Source organism: Neodiprion fabricii, chromosome 2 (assembly GCF_021155785.1).
Source record: "Neodiprion fabricii isolate iyNeoFabr1 chromosome 2, iyNeoFabr1.1, whole genome shotgun sequence".
Classification (NCBI taxonomy): domain Eukaryota; kingdom Metazoa; phylum Arthropoda; class Insecta; order Hymenoptera; family Diprionidae; genus Neodiprion; species Neodiprion fabricii.
Genome location: NC_060240.1, coordinates 3,891,639 through 3,909,192, shown reverse-complemented (window position 1 = coordinate 3,909,192; position 17,554 = coordinate 3,891,639). Strand labels below are relative to the sequence as shown.

General features: G+C 37.6%; 2 protein-coding genes and 1 long non-coding RNA gene across 6 annotated transcripts in view; 1 reads left to right on the top strand and 2 right to left on the bottom strand.

Moving 5' to 3' along the window:
• The window catches only part of LOC124174888 (calcium-binding mitochondrial carrier protein SCaMC-2), a 24,853-nt gene extending 16,766 nt beyond the window's left edge, over positions 1-8,087 (bottom strand). The window contains exons 1-4 of one of the 2 annotated variants that reach the window (XM_046554490.1): positions 7,568-8,087; positions 6,363-6,489; positions 3,214-3,301; positions 2,531-2,642 (exon numbers count right to left, since the gene is read on the bottom strand). In XM_046554490.1, the coding sequence (XP_046410446.1) occupies positions 2,531-2,642; positions 3,214-3,301; positions 6,363-6,489; positions 7,568-7,753 (513 nt within the window). In that variant the 5' untranslated portion in view covers positions 7,754-8,087. Of the gene's footprint in view, positions 1-1,560; positions 1,683-2,530; positions 2,643-3,213; positions 3,302-6,362; positions 6,490-7,567 lie in introns of those variants that run through there. The other variant, XM_046554494.1, reaches the window with a different exon arrangement.
• LOC124174892 overlaps positions 1-13,772 on the top strand; it is an 18,750-nt gene extending 4,978 nt beyond the window's left edge. For all 3 annotated transcript variants that reach the window (XR_006869021.1, XR_006869022.1, XR_006869023.1), the window contains 4 exons: positions 255-1,079; positions 1,193-2,351; positions 13,215-13,320; positions 13,413-13,772. This is a non-coding gene — a long non-coding RNA (uncharacterized LOC124174892). The remainder of the gene's footprint in view (positions 1-254; positions 1,080-1,192; positions 2,352-13,214; positions 13,321-13,412) is intronic.
• Positions 9,026-17,554, bottom strand: LOC124174881 (roquin-1). The gene is made up of 16 exons (XM_046554468.1): positions 17,401-17,554; positions 16,337-16,499; positions 16,043-16,247; positions 15,742-15,960; positions 15,463-15,638; positions 14,996-15,329; positions 14,669-14,909; positions 14,423-14,592; positions 14,067-14,320; positions 13,884-13,991; positions 13,611-13,822; positions 13,399-13,526; positions 13,163-13,301; positions 12,859-12,934; positions 12,542-12,730; positions 9,026-12,459 (listed from the first exon to the last, which is right to left on the bottom strand). Exons 2-16 carry the CDS (start codon positions 16,496-16,498, stop codon positions 12,340-12,342), a joined length of 2,733 nt encoding a protein of 910 aa, XP_046410424.1. The 5' UTR covers position 16,499; positions 17,401-17,554; the 3' UTR covers positions 9,026-12,339.

The following is a 17,554-nucleotide window of genomic DNA, read 5'->3' as shown; positions in this document are numbered from 1 at the left end:
CAGTGCAGACTGTTGGCTTTCAGAGGGGGGTGAAGAATAAAAAACAAAAAAACTAATAAAATTTAAAAAATACATGTATCCCGAGTCAGCGTTTAATCAGCGTTATCAGAATTGGATCGTGTGCATGTGTGTACAACAAACATAAAACGAATGAATTGACATTTATTGGTAGAGAATCTACGGCGGAAATGAATTGCAATGTAATACAATGAATGAAGGATTAAATTATGCAATAAGATTTTAAATCATGGCAGGTAAAGAGAAACAGTGGAAAATCTCTGAGATCCGATTCACCGGTTGGGTTTGGAAATAAGGACGATGACGAAGACTCGAGAGTTCCTCAAGGCGGAACTCGCATTCCAGAGAGCCAGTTCGACACCTGCAGTCCACCCCATGTATGCACATGCATGCACATGTACAATGTGCATATATGTACAAGGGTGGGTGCAATGTGGAACGAGTAGAGCGGCGAACGGCGTGGCCTTCGCTATGTCTTGCAATGGCCATGCACACCATGCAGCGACAGCAATCGATCGTTGGAACACATTTCAGGTACGTTATACATATGTGAACGGGTGCAGAATTGTGCAGCTATCGCATGCAGCAGGATAGGTTGTCGCATGATGCGTACGAAGCTTCAAGCCGTGGGTGTTTTGAGCGTTAAACTGTCGCCAAGCAGTCATCCAGCTCTAACTGGATTCATGAATGTGTTGTTTATAATAATGTAGTGTACATTATGTACCCATAGTTGTATGCGCACAGTGTGTGATATAGACATTGTACAATATAGATGTAAACGTACAAGCCGATATGTATTGCGCGTCGTGGTCGTTAAATTTGGTTATTACAACGTAACCGGGAGTTTTATCGGCCGCGTGAATGTCACAACCCGTATGATTTCTCAAACCGTCGACTCTCGGTTTCATGTGTAACACGAACCGAATCGGAACGATCAAGGTCCATCGCAAACGCACTAACACGAACGTCATTACATTCGAGGATTAATTAAAAAGCTGTAACGAAGAGAAAATGGTGAACGTACCGCAGAAGAATGTTTAGAAAGTTAAATCGTATAACAGGTACGTGTATTTCTGGATTATTATACTCTGGTAACTGATAACACGATCTATTAGCGCCGATATACGTATTGTTACACGGAGTATACTTGTAAAAGTGTTTGAAATTTTTGCAGACTGCAGATAAGCATTACTTCCTCGTGATATCTTATCGTTGGGATCAGATCGTGAAAAAAAATTGTCCGATAAGCTGATTCTTAAATACCGGAGTACAGGATATGACGAATTTCGAATAGCTATACACATACGTATATATAATATGTATAGAGTGATAATTAAGAAAACAGACATGAATCCAGCAGTTGAAAATTTGCATAAGTGTATACGATAATTATAAAATAGAAAGAAAATTGTGTTTCTCTTGATTTTTCTTTTCCCAAAGCAAAAAAATAAAAAGAACAGCAAAAATACGTTTACAACGAAAGAAAAACAAAACGTAACAAAAGACATACCGCAACTCGCGCGGATAATATTTATAATTTACCGTCGACGAGCCATTAGAATCGTCGGTTATTTTCATAATATAAATTATGATAATAGGCAGCGGTAATGAGGAATATCGTCGGAGTTAATGCAGCAGCGGAGAGCTTCAAGTATATCGCGATTTATTGGGAAACTGCAACAAGCACTTAGTGCCGTGCAATTGAGTCCATAGTGTGCGAATAAGAAGGCCGAATTAACACGTATCGACGAATTTATGCTATAGGTAGATTTAAGCCTGCACCGCGAGTTCGAAGCGATAACTGAGCCGCGAGAAGCGAGATGGAAGATTCTCGAAAGCGTTATAAGGAAGTTCCAGCGGCTCCAGCAGGGGGCTTCCCGAGTCAACCTTGCGCAGGCTCAACGCCGACGCCGCGACGTCGACGTCGACGTCGAGGCGCCTCGCCCACTCCAGCTATCAACGCTATCATCGCCTGGCGTCCCTTCTCCACCTCCACCAAGCCGAGACTCCGGCGGCAGCGCCAACAGCTGATTGTGACACTATCAAGGTCGCTTTCTGACACACGCTTCCATCTACGTCACACCGTCGAGCCTTTCTCGCCAACCAATCGGAGACCCTCGATGAACGACTTGACCTGCGCGGTTGGACTTTCGCTCTGCCTCTCTGTGTTACGTATCGACGCATATGGATGGCTTCGAGCGCGTGTGCTTGCATAGTATAGGTATTGTATGCGAACCAGTCGATGTCCGACCAGTTTTACGGTTATACTTTCTTCGGAAGTAAAACAATTAGGAAATTAAATATACGGACAAGAAGTTTTTTAACGTATGTAGGTACGTATGTAACGTAAGATTACGAACTGTCGAGCCATTTCGACTTATTTTTTTCATACATGCGGAATTCGATGTGTCATCGTGTGCTTTTGTATGATTAGTTGTAATAACGTTTGATCCTGAGCGATGCGTACATGTTGTTATTTGCGAGGAAGTATTGCATAGGAAAAATAACTCACGGTCGAGTGTCGCCAGTAGCGGATCAATTCGTGAATGTCGTTAGTCGGTGCGTAAAGGAGAAAATCACGCCATTCGTCGAAACTGATATTTAAGCTTCCATCCTGGTCCATCCTGCAGGGTATCAAAAAAAAAGAAGAACGTTACACTTTCTTTTTGATAAAAACTGTATTAGGTGTAAGCATAAGTATACTATAATATTTGAAGAAAAGATAATAATTTTACACATTCCAAGTTTGCTCAAGTTGCCCCCGCAGGAGTTTTACCTCCTTGCAGAAATGTAACTCATAATATTTTTTTCCGCTTGCCGGTATTTATAGTTTTCAAACAATTATCGCACCGACATGTAAAATAATAATGTATGCACGTCGAATAAGTATATGTATACTTCATCAACAAATTAATGTGCGCGAGTGAAATATTGTGTTTTTGTGACAACGAGACATAAAAATGCATGGAATAAAGATAAGTAGACGATTGAAAGAAACCTGACAAATGCTGTACGTCGATAATTCGAAGAAATAAATTCGTAATAATTTACATAGACGTATTATGCAAAAGATAAAGGATTAATGACGTTGCCCAAATTGTTCCTGTTCAAGCGTTGTTTGAAATTATTATCGTGCAAAAGAATTATGTTTAAAATTAAATTTATAATAAAGAAAAAAAAAATCTCACAACTTACCTCTGCAATAATTTAGTCGCTTCTGTTCGATCCATATCAACGCCCAAGTCTTTAAAAGCTCTGATCAGTTCCTCCAGATCAATTTTTCCTGTAAATAGGCAAATAAAATTTTCTTCATGATATTATTGTTGCACAAACGATACGAAAACTCAATATCTGTAGGTACTTAAACTTGAATCGCGCGCTGTTGCACAATAAAAACTGAATATAACTAAAACGCATTGAAATAAATTGCATTCAAACGCTACAGCTTGTGTGTGTGTGCGCGCGTGTGTGTGTGAAAATACAAAACATACATATAGGATAAAAATAAATGCCGTGCAGCTGCTAGCGAGTTTAGACAAAAAGGATGAGGGGAAAAAAAAAACTGTTCAACGTTTTGCTTTCGAGATCTCACACACATAACAGCTCTCTGCATTTTTCTCTTCTGCGAACAGTAATACAAGCTCTAACATACGCACGACATATAGGACACGTTACGTAAAACGAGTCGAGCGTTCGATGTAACTTACAACATATGATCTAGATAGATATACCTGTATGCCTTATTATACTACAGTTAGCAAAAAATTCACGTGAGGTGAAGAATTCTTTATAGATAGATGAATTACAGTGGCTTGATAGCCTGCCCAATTTTTCTTTCGCGCCTCATTAGTTACGACCGTAGGTACAGAAATAAATTGGCTTCCAACTCACGTTCAGCGTCAGTTATGATGAACTATTTAATCATTATTATAGACTATATGTAACACATGTGCGCAGTGTAACTAGGTATATACCTATACATGGTACGTAAATACGGATGTACGCGAAGTGCCGGATGAACGAGCGACTTGATTGGAGGCTATAGAAAATCGCCTTGAAAGTATACAGCAAAGCCTTTCTATACTGTAAAATTAGAAAGCTCGATCAACCGTGAATGATTCTGATTACAGATTGCTAGATATACATATATATATATACACACACGTATAAGTTATACGTATACATAAAGTAAGACCCGGATAAATATGTACGTGTAATATAAACTTAAAAAGCTAAAATATGGAGAGAAATATAAAAAATAGAAACTGCATTTTTTGGCTTAAACGATCATAATTTATGTAGAAAATTAAATAAAAAAATATGTATAAACATATTAATCAAGGACGTACGCGTAACAAAATTTGTGTCATTTATGAATCGCCACAAAGCAATGAAATTTATTCAATGCAATTTTTGATGGTATGGAGAAAGATGCACAGTCCAAAAGTTTCGTACGCAGAATCGTATCCAGGAAATTGTTGGCTCATAAGTTATAAATGATATTAAATTAGCCGGGACTGCACGTTGACGGAACGAACGAGAAGCCTCATTGCGGAATTTGGAATTTGCCTGTAAGCCACTTTACTCGGGCTTCGGTAGCGTGATCGGTACAAAAAAAGTCGACGGGTGAATAATTCAAGGGCTGCAGAAATTCCTGACAAGGTCAGAGATTGTGCCGCAGTTAACGAAGTCTCGTAATCTTGTTGGTCGGGTACATAAACCGAGCCGCGAGGTGTGCATGCGATGTCCGTAGATCCAATCAGCGATAATCTTGAGTGAATTGATGCGATTCAGCGGCGAGTAAAGAGTAAGCAAAGGTCGTTTGAAAGACGATTCTATTCGATTATACTGGAGTAATTTACGAGGAAACAAAGGCAAAGCGAATAAACAACGCTTTTTCAACAATTGTACGCAACCGACAGTGAGTGTGATCTAAAAAAAAAAAAGATCTCAACCGTCGCTGAGAAATCACAGATCAGATGTTTGGCAACGATCAACGATGCGGCAGGGGCTCAATTCTGGTTTTACATTATACCTACACACAGTCGTGAATCCTCTTGTCAGGCTTTGCCAAACGCCGCTACGGCACGTTTGATTGATCGCTTATGTTTGTTGCCAAACAATCCGCGCGTGACAAAGTCTTCTAGAGAAGTTTTTCGACATACTTACAGTCTCATTTTTCATATACAGATCGACTTTTCCGCAAGTTTCGGCTACTCGCGGAAGAGCGAGAGGATTTACGGTAAGAACAAAAATTTATAAACGGTTCCGAATTACACTGAGTCATCAATGAATTACTTCTCAGTTCGCTCAGTGAAGTTAGCAACGTCAGCATAACGAAACATGATGGAAAAAATGGTTGTTGTACAATTTTAGAACATTTTACAAGAAGTTGGTTTTTCGAAACATATGAACATGTTTTCTTTGTTACTTTACTTTGTTGTTCATTTACTAGCTGAATTTCAGACAATCCTAAGGATTAGAGTAAAGATTTTTTCTAAACCGGTATCGCTAAAATAATTTTACTAACTTCAACCTCGTCAAATATCGAAGTCAACGAATCTTAAACGTGAAAATTGGCTCAACGGTCCCATTCTATACGCAATTCTGAACAAAAAAATTCCTAAACATTTGCATTTTACGCAGAAATAAGGAAGTGGAACATATTCTACTAAATTCAGATAATTTCTGCCATTTCTTTATTTCTGCGGCAAATGAAAATGAATTGGAATGTTTTTGTTCAGAATTGTGTATAGAATGGGGCTGTCAAGCCATTTTTCACGTTTCGGATACGTGGACTTCGATATTTTCGACGTCAACGTCTAAATCGACCAGAGCACTCCCTTAACTCGCTCGGTTTTTACTTTCACAAGTTGGAAATTTTGGGCCACGGAATTGTTCATGTAATCGCGATGCGTAAAAGCGGAGCCAAGTTAAACGGAGAACCTTGTCCAACTATATTCGAATTCTGTAAACAAATTACATACTTCGAAATGAAAGTCACTATGGATAATTGAAGAATCCTTAAATTTCAAGAACATCTCAAGGTAAGTTTCCAATTGCGTAACGGATTAATGGACGTATGTATACATGTACATTGTTATTCCGTTTACGTGTTTTTGTACTTCCGTGGTTGCGTAACGCGTCAATTCAGAGCAATGCGGGTACAGTAAAGTTGTTTAAAACATACGTTTAAACGGTTTGCACGTTTTATACACGTGTATGGGTATAACAGAAGTTTCAGCTCGGGTTTCGGTGAACGAGACGGATGGTCAACGTCCTAAAAAATATTACGAAATAGTAATAATAGCAGTAAGAACATTTTTAGGACGCGTATACTTTACCGTCTCGATTTTTGTCCAAGTTCGAAAATTGCAGGCGTAGATTCTTCTCGTGTTCTCGTACGTAATGAATAAATTCTGCCAAACTGATGTCGCCGCTCTGGTTTCGGTCGGACTCCGCCAAAAATTTCTGCGCAAAATGAAGGAAAAATTTAGCGCAAGTAAATTGTTGGCTGTTTGTTTAGGTTAATTGCTTAACGAACAAATGTGGTAATTATTTTAACGATAGGATTGAATGGAATGTCTCTTTTTTCCTCAAAAGAATGAAGAGATCTTCGTTATTTCTGCACACACGTCTAACTTAATTAAGTTAAGAAGTATGAAAGGCCTGAGTTGAGGAATGTGGCAAATTATGTTCAATTACTGTCAGTATTTCAAAATTGAAGGTAAAAGTTAAGGGGATTGGAAAAACCGCTTAGGGTCGTTGCAATTGTTGGAAACGAACGAGGTTGAAGTTAATAACGTTATCGTGACCAAACGTTGAAAAAAAGCCAGTATTTTCTTTTTTTGACAATGATTTCGAAGGAAATAGGATTGAAAAATATGAGTATGTTTTGTTTTATTACGGTTCACTGAATTTCGAGTAGTTCCAAAATTGCGAAATAACGGTTTTCATCACAGCATGAATCGTTACGATAACGTTAATAACTTCAACATGATAGAAAAGATGAGAACAACGGATAAACCTAACGTTTGATTATTGTTTGATCGCAAGAGTTTTCGACTCTGCGCTATGTAACATTAAAAACGATGGGTATTCTTAAACTGCGCAAATCACAAGGTCCGGAATCTGTATAATACAACACATTTTCTGTTTCCTGTGAATACCGTAAAATGAATCGTAAAACGACGTAGCTAGGATAAATTTATCATACTAATTTTAGATCATTTCGTTTCCACGGGAAACATTGTTCTCATACGGTTCTACGGTGTCAATTTACCGTTAAATTAGAAGACGCTGTCTAAAAAGTTGACGTTCACGCCGAATGAAGTAGATTTTCAATTTTGAACGCTTTGAAGATGGTTTGCATTGAATGTGTGCATGGCGCAAAACAAAAGAAGCACGCAGGTCGCATAACGTTATCCATAATGAGGAAACAAAAGAAGGCCGATAAAGAGAGTACGAATGGGATTAGCAAGGTGAATAGTTTCGTCTGGCAGTAGGCATGCACGTCGTTCGAATTATTCGAGCATCGTCGGTTCATCACCTCGGCGTATCGCTTATGCACCCCGACATCGTGGAGGGCCTTTGACAAATCGTGTACGTCGATCCTCCCGTTGCCGTCCAGGTCGAGTTTGTTGAATATCTTCTCGAGTCGCTCCTCATCCTCAGCCGGCAACTCGTGAAGATAATGGGGCGGCATGACGCCGTGCACGACGTTACGCCCCGGCATATTTACCACGTACTTATCTCGAGTTTATCCCGTCTGGGTGAAAACAACGCACGGCTAGACGGCCGCGCTCGATTAGGTCACAATTTTCACGAACGACGACGCACCTTAGTTTCCACCACCTCGTTGTGTTGTAAACTGCATAATTTCACGCCTCCCGTTTTACCTTATCGGCTACGTTTACCACTTCGTTGTTTACCACTGCTAACGGATTCAGATTAACGTTCACTGTTATTTTCCTTTTCACGCTTAACTTACGAAAATCGGAAATCAGCCGCACTGCGACTTCACACGGTAGGTATATATGAGTACAGACCGCGGCGTGTACGCAATATAGCTTTAAACAGCAGTGTGGCCTCGATTCTGCGGTTCCAGCTTTGTCATATTAGAAAAATATCCGCTAGATGCCGCCATACGACGATACTCTGGAAGCGCTGGAGCAGATGCCGGATGCTGGCTGTCTGTCCGTTTTTTCCTCTTCCATTTTTGAACTCGATCGGTAACGGTCCGGGGTAGAAAAATTTCGCGAATGTTTCGCGCTTTTTTCAAAATCATGGACAATTTTTTTTTTCATGTATAAAGTAATTAAAACGGTTAATCGATCATGTCTTCCAGTTTAAACCAAATTGTAAGGATATCCGCTTTTCTTTATACAATTTCTTCAATTCATAACATAATTATCGATATGGGGAACGACTGAAGTATACATCTTGAGTCAACGTCTTAGGGAGGATCGTGGTTTGATATTGTGGTAGACGTTGAAGATGCTGAATAAAAATTTATGTGTGGAATGAAGAATATTAAAGACCGTTACCCGAATGGGGTTTTCCGATTCTTATGCGATTGCGTGTTAAATGGCTCCAACCGATAAAGAAGCCACTGGATCGCTAACACGGCCTCATATGGGGCAGGTTCCTTTCACGTTAATTTTCCGACACAACATGACACTAAGTGATTTGTGTCAGGAAATCCATGTAAAAAGAAAGCATCCATGACTCCATGCTCACCTACACACAGAGTACTGGTAACAAACATTTCTCTAGGGGTAACAGTCTTTACATTCTCTCATCAACGAAGGAGCATTTGAACTACAAAATGAGAAAAGCGCTGCACAAAATCTGAAAACTTGACGTTTACAAATTTGTTTTGCGGTGCAAAATTCGTATACATAACTTCTTGTTTAAGAATTGAAAACTCATAACAAGAAGTAATACTATGAAGATTTTCTGACCATCGTCAAGTGTGCTGATTATATGCATTATATGTAAACCGATATGTGTATAATAATATTTAATTTATTACTTTATTATTGTATGTTCAAACAAAGAACTTTTACTGTAGATTGTATGTGGTTTCTCATACCGTTAACAATAGGTACGCTCGTATCATCATACATAATATAGTGACATGTTTAACATGTAATTAATCCGAAGCTTGCACAAACAGTCCTGTTGCACTTATTACTTCCCATTGTACACAGCCCTTCTCCTTATTCACGTCTTCAACTCCACTCTATGCTAAACGATCAAAAGGGAAAATAGATGTGTTTCTACTTTCTTTTTCCGTTTGCTTGTTCTTTGCAGATTAAACAGAATATTACGCTGACTATCAAATCTGAGTTTGGTTTACAGAGGTGTAAAATTGCATCTTTATTGGAATGGCTAATCTTTTCGTATTTGATTTCATTTTCAATACAGATTACTGATATTTCCTGGATTATAATTTAGCAACGAGTTTCGTTGAATTGAGCGGAGAAAATCATTTACAAGAGTAGCAAACGAATCGGATATTTTTGCCAACAAAGATGATTGATAACTCACGTCTGATTACCAATATCAGAGTTAAAATCAAACATAAATAGAATAGGTATATCATTATATATTAAGTTATAACGAAAGTGTGCGAGCTCAGTTTAAAAATATAACGATAGGATATAAATGTAGAATATAACTTATAAAATCATGAACATAACATTTAGAACTTAGCAAAAAGAAGTGGTAAGTATTAGATGCACGGAAACTTACATTCCCTAACACAAGTGTTTATAGTAATAAAAAGGAAAATAACGCGAACGAGAATCCCAGTGTTTCACTAATTCGGAATTATGCTGAATTTCTTATAAATTATATAAAAATAATGACAACCGATTGAAGACGAGACAGTCGTCACGAAATTGCACATATAACATAAACTAAGCTCTTACAGTTTCGTATAAATAACTCAGCGACATTAACGAATCTCTGTTATAAATTGCGTGACTGGTGATCAAAATCAATTTCAAGTATGGTTTATACAAATTTTCAACGAAATTTAAGCATATCTAGAAGTTTGGTAGGACACTTTATGGACCTTCACTTGTCAATTAAATTGTCATATTAGGCTCATACAAGACGTTTGACATTATATTCTCAACGAAAGTTAAGGAAGTATTTGTAGAATAGTTCATTTAGGCTGTGTTATATTCATAAAACATATTTATATGTTGCACTGTCAGAGGGGATACATTCTTGCAAATTTTTATTAACTGAGAAACAGAGAAATGTGAGAATTCGAATAATATGAAAGGTAAAAATATATCCTCTCATACATATCTTTAAGTTTTCACGTTTCAATGTTTCTAGACGAAACAATTTAGCGATTTTTTGTATGTTTACCACTATGGAATTATAGAATTACATTAGGCACGTGTATGCATTTGATTGACCGATTTGAAAACGTACCCAACCACACCGTCAGAGTTTTTACGTGAATTAGATATTTGAAATAAATGCATTACTGTACTCCGTGAATACAACAAATTTAATACTTGTAATTTAGTTTGTTTTCATGTTGTTCTAAAAATGAAATGTACTAGGCTTTTGAACGTGACTCCATAAATCTAAAGCTAGATTTAATTTTCAATTGATCCATTTTTTCTTCTGTCTTGTATTGAGTAATAAAATATGCCTTGTGATTGGATACCAGTCTGAGAAAAGCTCATGGGCTTTGTCCACCCACAATTTATGCTTTTAAAGTTGACGAGTTAACGTCGCGTGTAACAATTTCTTACATTCACAGTGCAAGTATCATTTTCAACAGCTTAACGCTTATAAGAAATAAAAGTATCGTTCACCCGTTGAATCAATTATTTGCGATTCACTGTACTATATTATTTTTCTCTTTTTTTTTTGTTGCTTTTTTCTCTTTTCTTTAGTAGTAGACTACAGCTATGTTCAGGCTCACTGCTTAATATTTTTAACCATACAAATGACAAATTCGTGATTCAGGGTTTTCGTAATCCTACACTCGAAACTATAAGCTTGAACAGAGCCGCTTTCTTACAAATGTATAAAAAATAACATATAGTAATTCAAGGCTAGAAAGACCACCTCCAAGAACCATACTTTTTTTTTAGTTTTTTTTCGATTTTTTTTTCTTCGTAAAATTCTCTATTGTTACTTCCAATAAAACTGGAACATTAATCTTTAGGTTATATATATTATTTCATAAAAATAGAAGCAACCCAATCGCAATAGATACATACCATGGTTTATCATTTCTCAGATATACAAGCAAGCCTATCCAATAACACAATATTGTTCCACGAAATACATTCGTCGCTTCCACAACCATGTTTTTAGCGAAAAACATCTTTATATCCTTTTCACCCTTCTACACCAACTTTACGATTTTATTTTTGATATGAAAATAAAAACTCTGGAGCTCAATATTGCATGTGCTTTTTTTCAACAAATAGAATCGGGCGCAAGATGGTATTCTCAAAGGATAATATTGATTTTTTTGCTAAACTTTTGTTGAAGATAATTAATTGAATTAGCGAAAGGCACCATGAAAAGTGAAAAACCATTTATCAAGGTGTGGAAATTCGACTACATGCTTTTCGTAACGAGAGTCAACGCTCGCTCGATGGGTTATATAACTAGAATAATTTATAATGACACCAACTATCCAAATTCCCTCATAAAATGTGTTATTTCCCATTATGTATAACATTTATATGTACCTATAGGCATTTTTTTTCCAATCACCTATCATCAGGTTGATTATTATTCGTCCCGAATATTATGGTAGCGATATATAATATTATATATAGATATAATATTTTGCCACGTTGTGCAAATATATAAATAAATATGCTATATAGTTTGTCATGTTTATAAAACACTGACGCTAACTTCTGTTAAATTTTAACAAATCCATTTTCACCTCCTCAGTTGTTTTTGAAACAATCTTTCTTTTACTCGCTATATGCACTATTCATGACTATTTGGCAATCTATAATGCGCCTACGAGTTGGAACTCAAATACCAGGTAGCCAATTCTTCAAGTTTTCAAAAATCGTTTTATCATTATAAATTATATATTACTTTTTATGATTATAAAAATACGTCATGTTTCTTTTTCAAAATATACCGTTAACGTAAGTTTAATCTCTCGTGAAACTTCCAACTGCTTTTACATTGTTAGCTTCCTTGGTGGCTAGAATACTACTGAAAAGATGAAATACTATTGATTTCACGCTCATTTCAAAGTACAAAACGACAATGCAACTTGAAGAATTGGGTAATAAATATTTGTAGGGATTCTGTTTACTTCTTGATATTATCTTCTTCGCTTGACCAACGTTTCTCTTGCTCTTCCAACTCAAACTCCCAACGTAATTCCAACTCCCGCATGTCATTAGCTATTCCGGCTTCGTACGTATCCTCCTGTAACGCGTCATTTTTCTCATAATATTAAACTGTAATCTAGGTAAGAGTATAAGTAAATTCTAGCACATTCAAAACTTACTTCATCGGGTCGGTATTCCCTGTTCAAGTTGTGATTCTGCACTAAGTTACTTGATGGCTGAATCCACGACATACCATACGGACTCCAGTTCCGTACGTCCCTTTCTTTTTCCCTAATGCCCGCCTCAATCATCTGCAACTCCTGAGCCAATCTTTCTCCTTCACTGAAAGCAGCTCCCTGGGTGGCTAGCTATTTTAAGTAAATTTCATTAGTGGTAATTTGACTGGATTTATTGCTATGTTACTGGGAATGTTGTCCATTTAACGATTTCATTTAATTGTTGATGCTAAGTATACAATTTGTAGCTTTATAGTTACCTTTAAATCGTTAATCTTTTTTTCCAGATGCTTTAATTGCTGCTGCACTTTCTGCGACTCCAACAGCAAACTAAAACTTTGCAATGGTCAGAGCATCAGACGATTATTCTTTGCTTTTTGACAAATTACGAATGGGAATAATTTTGCTCTTTTCAAATTACCTGCTTCAAGAATAATATCAATTTACGAGATTCGTTAGTTTTCTAAAACTTCCCACTGGTGTTAATAAAAATAGATTCTTACTACTACATATCCCTTAACGAATCATCTAAAGCGTATAAAAATATTGGTAATCTCATCATACTCTTTTGACATAGACTCCTGACGTGCTAGTTGTACTTGAGATGTTGTATCAGACATGCCTCGACCGATTGTGATGTACCCATCTCCAAGAGCAGAACTTGGCACAGGCTGACCTCCAGTATTTGTACCCATTGCATACGCTGGATCAAGATCATATATGTAATAAATGTGACAAATTTTCTCATTGCAAGTTAAGTCCGCACCACAGAAATTCTGTAAAATTCATTGAATACTTACGCTGGTGTCCATAGTACCAAGATGTCACAGGACTCACTGGAGGCATTGGTCGTCTTGGTACAGATGGAGTTCCTTCTCCAAATAAAGCCGTAGCTTGTACTGGATTCGGTGATCTGTGGTGACGTTGACTATTAGTACAGAAGAGCGACAAACATTTCAGTAAATTATTGACACGTCATAAGCAGTATGCGATAGTGTGTCATATTTTTTACCTAATTAGTGGCTTTGAGACTCGAGAAATTGGGCCATACTTGCTGGCTGGGGGGGCATCGAATGGTACGAATTCATCATCCAACAATATAGAATCGGAGTGATGAAAATTATTTCCATGATTTATATTGGACGATGAAGATATTTGCGATCCAGAAATGTTTGTCCATATGGAAAAATTAGATGTCAACGGATCTCCCTGAGTGGTGTTATTCTGTAAAATGATTGATATTAATATATTAAACAGGTTTAAATATTAAAATTATATTACGTACAGTTTTCGCCTGCGTCGTACTCTGTTTTCCAACAATATTTTCCAGTTGTTTTTTTATTTCATTACGACGGTGGAGCAGCATCGCCAAAGTTTTTGCCACGGATCGCTGCTACAGGAAATATACAGTGAGGATTTTTTTTAATACAAAGTATGCCTTGATATCAAGTAAAATGAACTTATTCACCTTCTTATTGTTATTAGGCACGTTGTTGTGTACAGTGGATGTTATTTGCGAGGGGTCCCAAATGGGTAAGTTTGGAGAATTGTATTCAACAGGTGGCCCAGGCATAACGTAATGCGAATACTGCATTTCGACAGTTTTAGCAGATGCCAGCTGTGGCAAAGCCTGCGTTGGAGGTGATATATAACTTGGCAGAGACCCGACAAAGTTGTTGTCATTCGAAACTGCAGGATGTTGTGCAGGGCTAACCTTAGTACCTGAATTAAAATTTTTAAATTCAATGCATGGATGTGAAAACCGTTTAAAAAATTACTCACATTGTTTCACATTGAAACATGAATATGCAAATGAGAACTCACTTTCACGAAGACCATTATCGTGAGGTTTGCCAGAATGGTAAACTATATCATCGCACTGTTTGAATCCTTTGTTGTTGGATATTACTGCCAGTTTTTCTATCTTTGTCTCGGAATTATTTGACAGTGAAAGGCTTGATCTCACGGTTAACTTTCGATTCTTTGATCTGTATCTGAAACGAGTTGAGCAATTATTAAGCATTCGTTACAAGAAGTTCAAAATTGGTAACCATTATAATTATTGCTCACTTATCAAGTTCCTGGTCGCTATGAGCGAAAGTGCAACTTGTAGTCCTAGGACAGGAACCTCTCAAAGCCAGGTCACGACACATACTGACTTTGTACTTGGGTTGACCAGGACCTGCGGTGTGAGTACTATCCTGTGGTTTTCGATTCCCGTGCTGCTGGATAAATTCTACTAGTGCAGCAACAACCGTCTTTACAGCTTCCAATGATGCACGACATTCAATCCATGTCGGAGGCTCTGTTTCTGTTGAATAAGTATTCAAAATATTTAGAACCCCTTTTTTCTTTTCAGCAAATAATTGTTAATCATAGATGTGGAACAGTTATTACCTGGGCTGGGATCGATAGAAGCGAGCAACTCTAACTGCGGTCTAAGACTGCTTAACTGACCCGGGTCTGGTGTGCGTTGAAGTGCGATCACAAGTTCTTGTACACTTTGAGCAAATGATTGCGGAGTTTGAAGCTTGTCAATGATACTTTGCATGTGAGATTTGTGCCCTGTGTCCCCGTACAATAAGGCGGACCACTGGTCAGGTGCAATTCTCAGGCCTGCTTCCGTGGCTATTTGAACTATTTGAGCGTCATGTTCTCTTCTCAAAGCTTCGTATGTTCTGAACTCCTCCTTCAGTTGCATTAATGAGGAATCACCTTCACGTTTTGATACCTGAATTGAAGTGGATTTAAAAAAATCGTCACCTATTGCGTCGAAATTTACAGTGTCTACTTATATGGGTTGTTGTTCTAGGTAATATAAATTGCCTATGACTCAATCACAAATACATTAAAGTATACTATACCTTGAAGCAACTCGCTCTATAAAGGAGTTGTACGACATGTCCGATACTGGTTTTTGAAGCTTGGGGAAAATGTGGTTCCAGACGCTGGACTACGAACATGACTAAGACTTTCCTAGAAAGAGCAGAACCGTCTTCCAGTGCCAAAAGAACTAGTTTCAGTACCTCCTCTTGCATGGCTACATTGAGTGAAGAATAATAATAATGATCACTTTCCTTGTAAGTATGGAATCCTTCACTTATAATCTATTACTTGTTTTTTAATAAATCATGAAAATTCACCTGGACCAAGAAATTGACAACCCCGAGCACGCACAGCGGCCCACAAATTTGCGCTTAACTGCTGCGGGTTTTGATGCTGAAGAATCAATTCCGTTACAGAACGTTCTCCCAAGCTTCGTGCTGCTCTCACCGCTCGAGCACGTCCTTCTGGCTCCACTAATTGACATCCAACCAATGTGACCAACTTTCTTTGCATGGGTCGAGAAACAAGGCCCATTCCTGTTGAATCAATAAACAATTTTTATACTTCAATGATCATTCTTTGATAAAAATCATTTTAGAATTAGAATAACTCTTTCACCACCTGTCGCTGGTGTAGCTTGACATGGTTTAAGGTAGAGCGCCAATTCTTCGATGCAACATTTGGCGGCTAGATAATGGGCGTGATCTTCAATAGGCACAAGTTTTAGATGGGCTCCGCCAGAATTAGGAGAAACCGGGCTGCCGACAAGCTGGAGTAGCGCATCATTCACAGGCAGTCTTTCTACTTCGGTGTTTATAACGCTCTGCGAAATATAGCGAGGTAAGTTTGAATTTCATTGGAATTTGGTAAATTTTATGCATTCCGGGTGCAATACGACAAAGCAATGTCTACCTGGTCAAATGGGCATTGCTTTCGTTGAAGGTTCGCGAGGCAAGTGCGACAGACTGTGTGGCCACATCCCAATGATATTGGCCCACGTTGGGTGGCATCGAAGTCATGACGGCAAACTGGACAGGAGAGAAATTCCGTCCACTGAGGTGCCTGTATTGGCATTCTGAAATATAACGCAAGTTTCAAATATAATAAATCACCTGGCTTACAGATACCATCAGTTTTGATCTGGCGAAATGTAACAGATAGCGTTGCATCACGTTATACAGTTATTGCTGTCGTCTTTGTACATCAATTTAAGCAGACAAAGATAGACTAATCAAATTTTCTCCTTTCTCTTGTTCACAAAATTTGGACAGATTTCTCGATACTGTTAAGTATTCAACTACTGGTTACGAAAAATTAGAACGGTGAAACTGTTCAAAGGATAGCCTTTGTGATTACAACGCAGACTGATCATTTTGTTTTAATAACGAAATATACAAATTTTATATACATAATTAGACATACTATAAGACCAGTATTACATAGGTGTACTTTAAATAAAGAGAATGTGTTGTATCGTTCGTTGAAAATATTTTTTGACGGCGAAGTCCAAAGTTGAGAATTCAATGATTTGGAACATACTGCACGCAGATGTGAAAAATTTCTGGATAATCACCAAAACTAGGTAAATGGAATGAACTTTGTTGGGGTATGAAAAGTACAAGGCTGTAGGATATGTGAAGTCTAGTTGGATCAAAGTAATCACCTTGGAATATTTGAATAAGTGACACTTAATCCACCTTCTTTTCCAGCTACAAAATACGGGAATTAGAACGGAAATACAATCTAGATACGTCGCCAATTGTTTTTGGAAAATTAAGAGGCTATGCAGGGTATTGATGAAGAAAAGTAGGAAAAAGAAGAGAGAGAAGAAAGAAAAAGGAGTCGTTCTCATTCCGTGATAACAGAGAAATTATTTGTTTTATTAACAACACGTCGAAAGTGTCATCGTCGACGAAACGCGTAGATTTACGTAGAAGCAAATTTACAAAGCTGTTGAAAATAAACGAATAACTTACTTGCCTTGTTATTACCTTTACAAAACATCACATTAACCAATAATTTACTTCAAACTCGCTATTCTGCCATCGCAGCACGAACAGATGAAAACTTGACATGTAGTACTCTCGTTTCTTTTATTTTTTTTCCACTTCTTCTTGTTCCATCAATCAC